The sequence below is a fragment of the Bombina bombina genome, chromosome 3 (assembly GCF_027579735.1).
Source record: "Bombina bombina isolate aBomBom1 chromosome 3, aBomBom1.pri, whole genome shotgun sequence".
Lineage (NCBI taxonomy): Eukaryota > Metazoa > Chordata > Amphibia > Anura > Bombinatoridae > Bombina > Bombina bombina.
Genome location: NC_069501.1, coordinates 1,239,444,308 through 1,239,452,232, shown reverse-complemented (window position 1 = coordinate 1,239,452,232; position 7,925 = coordinate 1,239,444,308). Strand labels below are relative to the sequence as shown.

General features: G+C 39.3%; 1 protein-coding gene across 1 annotated transcript in view; it reads right to left on the bottom strand.

Annotated features, from left to right (window-relative positions):
* Positions 1-2,485: 2,485 nt before the first annotated feature.
* Positions 2,486-7,925, bottom strand: part of XRRA1 (X-ray radiation resistance associated 1) — a 201,862-nt gene continuing 196,422 nt past the window's right edge. The window contains exon 18 of the mRNA XM_053708752.1: positions 2,486-2,922. Coding sequence (XP_053564727.1) covers positions 2,693-2,922 — 230 coding nt within the window. The 3' untranslated portion in view covers positions 2,486-2,692. The remainder of the gene's footprint in view (positions 2,923-7,925) is intronic.

The following is a 7,925-nucleotide window of genomic DNA, read 5'->3' as shown; positions in this document are numbered from 1 at the left end:
GACGCGGAACATCCATCCTGGCCGACGACTGAACGACGAATGACGGTTCCTTTAAATGACGTCATCCAAGATGGCGTCCCTCGAATTCCGATTGGCTGATAGGATTCTATCAGCCAATCGGAATTAAGGTAGGAATATTCTGATTGGCTGATGGAATCAGCCAATCAGAATCATGTTCAATCCGATTGGCTGATCCAATCAGCCAATCAGATTGAGCTCGCATTCTATTGGCTGTTCCGATGAGCCAATAGAATGCAAGCTCAATCTGATTGGCTGATTGGATCAGCCAATCGGATTGAACTTGCATTCTATTGGCTCATCGGAACAGCCAATAGAATGCGAGCTCAATCTGATTGGCTGATAGAATCCTATCAGCCAATCGGAATTCGAGGGACGCCATCTTGGATGACGTCATTTAAAGGAGCCGTCATTCGGCGAGTAGGCATCGGTTGAAGAGGATGTTCCGCGTCGGCTGGGAAGAAGATGGTTCCGCTCCGGAAGAAAGAAGATTGAAGATGCGGCTTGATAGAAGCCTTCATCCCGATGATGGACTTCCGACTTCAGCCCGATGATGGATTTCTTCAGCCGCCGCTTGGATCCAGACTTCAGCCCGAGGATGGACGTCACTCTTCAGCCCCTCGCTTGGGCTTGGATCAAGACTTCGGACCCTCTTCTGGACAGATCGGGACCCGGTGTGGTGAAGACAAGGTAGGGAGATCTTCAGGGGCTTAGGTTTATTTAAGGGGGGTTTGGGTTAGATTAGGGGTATGTGGGTGGTGGGTTGTAATGTTGGGGGGGTATTGTATGTGTTTTATTTACAGGCAAAAGAGCTGAATTCTTTCAGGGCTGGTAAGGTAAAAGAGCTCTGAACTTTATTAATTTAGAATAGGGTAGGGCATTTTTTTATTTTGGGGGCTTTGTTATTTTATTAGGGGGCTTAGAGTAGGTGTAATTAGTTTAAAATTGTTGTAATATTTTTCTAATGTTTGTAAATATTTTTTTATTTTTTGTAACTTAGTTCTTTTTTATTTTTGGTACTTTAGTTAGTTTATTTAATTGTATTTATTTGTAGGTATTGCATTTAATTAATTTATTGATAGTGTAGTGTTAGGTTTAATTGTAGATAATTATAGGTAGTTTATTTAATTAATTTATTGATAGTGTAGTGTTAGGTTTAATTGTAAGGTTAGGATTTATTTTACAGGTAATTTTGTAATTATTTTAACTAGGTAACTATTAAATAGTTCTTAACTATTTAATAGCTATTGTACCTGGTTAAAATAATTACAAAGTTGCCTGTAAAATAAATATTAATCCTAAAATAGCTACAATGTAATTATAATTTATATTGTAGCTATATTAGGGTTTATTTTACAGGTAAGTATTTAGCTTTAAATAGGAATAATTTATTTAATAAGAGTTAATTTATTTCGTTAGATTAAAATTATATTTAATTTAGGGGGGTGTTAGTGTTAGGGTTAGACTTAGCTTTAGGGGTTAATACATTTATTAGAATAGCGGTGAGCTCCGGTCGGCAGATTAGGGGTTAATGTTTGAAGTTAGGTGTCAGCGATGTTAGGGAGGGCAGATTAGGGGTTAATACTATTTATTATAGGGTTAGTGAGGCGGATTAGGGGTTAATAACTTTATTATAGTAGCGGTGCAGTCCGCTCGGCAGATTAGGGGTTAATAAGTGTAGGCAGGTGGAGGCGACGTTGTGGGAGGCAGATTAGGGGTTAATAAATATAATATAGGGGTCGGCGGTGTTAGGGGCAGCAGATTAGGGGTACATAAGGATAATGTAAGTAGCGGTGGTTTACGGAGCGGCAGATTAGGGGTTAAAAATAATATGCAGGGGTCAGCGATAGCGGGGGCGGCAGATTAGGGGTTAATAAGTGTAAGGTTAGGGGTGTTTAGACTCGGGGTACATGTTAGGGTGTTAGGTGCAGACTTAGGAGGTGTTTACGCATAGCAAACAATGGGGCTGCGTTAGGAGCTGAATGCGTTTTTTTTGCAGGTGTTAGGGTTTTTTTCAGCTCAAACGGCCCCATTGTTTCCTATGGGGGAATCGTGCACGAGCACGTTTTTGAGGCTGGCCGCGTCCGTAAGCAACTCTGGTATCGAGAGTTGGAGTGGCGTTAAAAATGCTCTACGCTCCTTTTTTGGAGCCTAACACAGTGATTCTGTGGACTCTCAATACCAGAGTTATTTTTATGGTGCGGCCAGAAAAAAGCCGGCGTTAGCTACGCGGGTCCTTACCGACAAAACTCTAAATCTAGCCGTATGTTCATACATAATAACTTAACCCATCGGTCTACATTTTATCCTGTTTTCATGTGCTCTTATATTTAACAAGTACCTTTTATATACCAGTATAAATCCTTACTAGAGATCTCGCTGTTCTCACTTATATCCACAGAACATAAACCATGGCGGTTCTGCTAAAACAAGGTTCAACTGATTAAAAACCCAGAAATAATAAATGTAACTTATAATTGATTTACTTTACAACTTTCATGACAACTGACACCATTTGATTTTAGTCTCAGTTGATGTAACAAACTATAAAAATTATTCAAATAAATGCTACTGGGCAAAATGCAGTCATTTACATGATTCTGAGGTTCAACGGGAGTGATGCACACATGTACTGTTGATCAAATCATAAATATTATATTAGGTTTGAGCCATATTATGGGATGTCGCTGGGATTCTCGGTCATTTTCACAGTGTTTTGAAGATTCGCAAGGCGTCTTTCAGCTCCTCTGAGCTCTCGTGCTGTCTCTAGCAGACTGACTTCCAGTTTGGAGGCTCTTTGTGCTGTTTCTTCATGGAAGACTTTGTATTTTTGTCTCAGTTCTTTGAGCAAGCGTTGTGCTTCCTTATATTCACTGCTGGATTTTGTGTTTTGTAAAACGGACTCTGCAATTCAGGTAAAAAAAAAATAAAGGCGATAGTATTCAGACGTGTGGTGATACTCCGGTATATACTAGAGCTAAATAAAGTGATAATAAAGACAAGGCAACCTTCCCACTCATATTCTGTTCTTGTTATTATATGTAAATTAATAGCAGTCATTGCAAATACTACAGAAATAGATAAGGTGGCATTAAATGGTGCAGGTGTGCACTATCATACCAGCCAATTAGATTCTAGTATATAAAATCAACTTAAGGTTTATATTTATTAAACTCATATTGATCTCTTACTGATGGCTTCAGCTCACGCATTGAAATGCACCTATTGTGAAAGAGATAAAATGACGAGTCTGAGGACACACACAAAAAAATATCTTCACATTCCCTCATAGGACAAGAGAGTATGGTAAACCTGATAACGGTTTTAATATAACTCTGACATCATATTAATCATCTCTGGGGGTTACAAACCAATATTAAAGCACAAAAAAGGAGAACAATGTATTGCTTTGGTCTGAGAAAATGCTGCGTGCAAGAACATTCTTAAGGGCTAGATTACGAATGGAGCGCTATTTATCTTTCCTGCTCGTGTGTTAACTTCAGCTTTTTGCTCACGTCGGGTTGAGATCAGATTACAAGTTTAACGCCCTACTTGCGCACAAACCAAATCGCGTTTAACCAAAGTGGGCTAACCTGATATGAAATATGAGTATTTCACAATACAATTGTTCTTCACATAGCAGAATATGTTCTATGTATTCCTAAATACATATTTCTACATATTTCTGAAGTTTTTTTCATTTTTATATATATATATATATATATATAATCTGCAGCACGTTTGGTAATATGCAGCTAGGCCCATCTTTACCATTAACGCTGGAGCAGAGGCTCTGAAGTGCACTCTGATATTTCTTTCATGTAATTAGCAAGAGTCCATGAGCTAGTGACGTATGGGATATACATTCCTACCAGGAGGGGCAAAGTTTCCCAAACCTCAAAATGCCTATAAATACACCCCTCACCACACCCACAAATCAGTTTTACAAACTTTGCCTCCTATGGAGGTGGTCAAGTAAGTTTGTGCTAGATTCTACGTTGATATGCGCTCCGCAGCAGGTTGGAGCCCGGTTTTCCTCTCAGCGTGCAGTGAATGTCAGAGGGATGTGAGGAGAGTATTGCCTATTTGAATTCAATGATCTCCTTCTACGGGGTCTATTTCATAGGTTCTCTGTTATCGGTCGTAGAGATTCATCTCTTACCTCCCTTTTCAGATCGACGATATACTCTTATATATACCATTACCTCTACTGATTCTCGTTTCAGTACTGGTTTGGCTTTCTACTACATGTAGATGAGTGTCCTGGAGTAAGTAAGTCTTATTTTCTGTGACACTCTAAGCTATGGTTGGGCACTTTTATATAAAGTTCTAAATATATGTATTCAAACATTTATTTGCCTTGACTCAGGATGTTCAACGTTCCTTATTTCAGACAGTCAGTTTCATATTTGGGATAATGCATATGAATAAATCAATTTTTTTCTTACCTTAAAATTTGACTTTTTTCCCTGTGGGCTGTTAGGCTCGCGGGGGCTGAAAATGCTTCATTTTATTGCGTCATTCTTGGCTCTGACTTTTTTGGCGCAAATTTTTTTTCTGTTTCCGGTGTCATACGTGTCTCCGGAAGTTGCGTAATTTTTGACGTTTTTTGCGTCAAAAGTGTCGGTGTTCCGGATGTGGCGTCATTTTTGGCGCCAAAAGCATTTAGGCGCCAAATAATGTGGGCGTCTTTTTTGGCGCTAAAAAATATGGGCGTCACTATTGTCTCCACATTATTTAAGTCTCATTATTTATTGCTTCTGGTTGCTAGAAGCTTGTTCACTGGCATTTTTTCCCATTCCTGAAACTGTCATTTAAAGAATTTGATCAATTTTGCTTTATATGTTGTTTTTTCTATTACATATTGCAAGATGTCCCAGATTGACACTGAGTCAGAAGATACTTCTGGAAAAACGCTGCCTGGTGCTGGATCTACCAAAGTTAAGTGTATCTGCTGTAAACTTGTGGTATCTGTTCCTCCAGCTGTTGTTTGTAATGAATGTCATGACAAACTTGTTAATGCAGATAATATTTCCTTTAGTAATGTTACATTACCTGTTGCTGTTCCGTCAACATCTAATACTCAGAGTGTTCCTGTTAACATAAGAGATTTTGTTTCTAAATCCATTAAGAAGGCTATGTCTGTTATTCCTCCTTCTAGTAAACGTAAAAGGTCTTTTAAAACTTCTCATTTTTCAGATGAATTTTTAAATGAACATCATCATTCTGATTCTGATAATGGTTCCTCTGGTTCAGAGGATTCTGTCTCAGAGGTTGATGCTGATAAATCTTCATATTTATTCAAAATGGAATTTATTCGTTCTTTACTTAAAGAAGTCTTAATTGCTTTAGAAATAGAGGATTCTGGTCCTCTTGATACTAAATCTAAACGTTTAAATAAGGTTTTTAAATCTCCTGTAGTTATTCCAGAAGTTTTTCCTGTCCCTGATGCTATTTCTGAAGTAATCTCCAGGGAATGGAATAATTTGGGTAATTCATTTACTCCTTCTAAACGTTTTAAGCAATTATATCCTGTGCCATCTGACAGATTAGAATTTTGGGACAAAATCCCTAAAGTTGATGGGGCTGTCTCTACTCTTGCTAAACGTACTACTATGCCTACGGCAGATAGTACTTCCTTTAAGGATCCTTTAGATAGGAAGATTGAATCCTTTCTAAGAAAAGCTTACTTATGTTCAGGTAATCTTCTTAGACCTGCTATATCTTTAGCGGATGTTGCTGCAGCTTCAACTTTTTGGTTAGAAGCTTAAGCGCAACAAGTAACAGATCATAATTCTCATAGCATTGTTAATCTTCTTCAACATGCTCATAACTTTATTTGTGATGCCATCTTTGATATCATTAGAGTTGATGTCAGGTATATGTCTCTAGCTATTTTAGCTAGAAGAGCTTTATGGCTTAAAACTTGGAATGCTGATATGTCTTCTAAGTCAACTTTGCTTTTCCTTTCTTTCCAGGGTAATAAATTATTTGGTTCTCAGTTGGATTCTATTATCTCAACTGTTACTGGAGGGGAAGGAACTTTTTTACCACAGGATAAAAAATCTAAAGGTAAATTTAGGTCTAATAATCGTTTTCGTTCCTTTCGTCACAATAAGGAACAAAAGCCTGATCCTTCACCCACAGGAGCGGTATCAGTTTGGAAACCATCTCCAGTCTGGAATAAATCCAAGCCTTTTAGAAAACCAAAGCCAGCTCCCAAGTCCACATGAAGGTGCGGCCCTCATTCCAGCCCAGCTGGTAGGGGGCAGATTACGATTTTTCAAAGAAATTTGGATCAATTCAATTCACAATCTTTGGATTCAAAACATTGTTTCAGAAGGGTACAGAATTGGCTTCAAGATAAGGCCTCCTGCAAAGAGATTTTTTCTTTCCTGTGTCCCAGTAAATCCAGCGAAGGCTCAAGCATTTCTGAAATGTGTTTCAGATCTAGAGTTGGCTGGAGTAATTATGCCAGTTCCAGTTCTGGAACAGGGGCTGGGGTTTTATTCAAATCTCTTCATTGTACCAAAGAAGGAGAATTCCTTCAGACCAGTTCTGGATCTAAAAATATTGAATCGTTATGTAAGGATACCAACGTTCAAAATGGTAACTATAAGGACTATCCTGCCTTTTGTTCTGCAAGGGCATTATATGTCCACAATAGATTTACAGGATGCATATCTGCATATTCCGATTCATCCAGATCACTATCAGTTTCTGAGATTCTCTTTCCTAGACAAGCATTACCAGTTTGTGGCTCTGCCGTTTGGCCTAGCAACAGCTCCAAGGATTTTTACAAAGGTTCTCGTGCCCTTCTTTCTGTAATCAGAGAACAGGGTATTGTGGTATTTCCTTATTTGGACGATATCTTGGTACTTGCTCAGTCTTCACATTTAGCAGAATCTCATACGAATCGACTTGTGTTGTTTCTTCAAGATCATGGTTGGAGGATCAATTTACCGAAAAGTTCATTGATTCCTCAGACAAGGGTAACCTTTTTAGGTTTCCAGATAGATTCAGCGTCCATGACTCTGTCTCTGACAGACAAGAGACGTCTAAAATTGATCTCAGCTTGTCGAAACCTTCAATCACAATCATTCCCTTCGGTAGCCTTTTGCATGGAAATTCTAGGTCTTATGACTGCTGCATCGGACGCGATCCCCTTTGCTCGTTTTCACATGTGACCTCTTCAGCTCTGTATGCTGAACCAGTGGTGCAGGGATTACACAAAGATATCTCAATTAATATCTTTAAAACCGATTGTACGACACTCTCTGACGTGGTGGACAGATCACAATCGTTTAGTTCAGGGGGCTTCTTTTGTTCTTCCGACCTGGACTGTAATTTCAACAGATGCAAGTCTGACAGGTTGGGGAGCTGTTTGGGGGTCTCTGACAGCACAAGGGGTTTGGGAATCTCAGGAGGTGAGATTACCAATCAATATTTTGGAACTCCGTGCAATTTTCAGAGCTCTTCAGTCATGGCCTCTTCTAAAGAGAGAATCGTTCATTTGTTTTCAGACAGACAATGTCACAACTGTGGCATACATCAATCATCAAGGAGGGACTCACAGTCCTCTGGCTATGAAAGAAGTATCTCGTATACTGGTATGGGCGGAATCCAGCTCCTGTCTAGTTTCTGCGGTTCATATCCCAGGTATAGACAATTGGGAAGCGGATTATCTCAGTCGCCAAACGTTACATCCGGGCGAATGGTCTCTTCACCCAGAGGTATTTCTTCAGATTGTTCAAATGTGGGGACTTCCAGAAATAGATCTGATGGCTTCTCATCTAAACAAGAAACTTCCCAGGTATCTGTCCAGATCCAGGGATCCTCAAGCGGAAGCAGTGGATGCATTGTCACTTCCTTGGAAGTATCATCCTGCCTATATCTTTCCGCCTCTA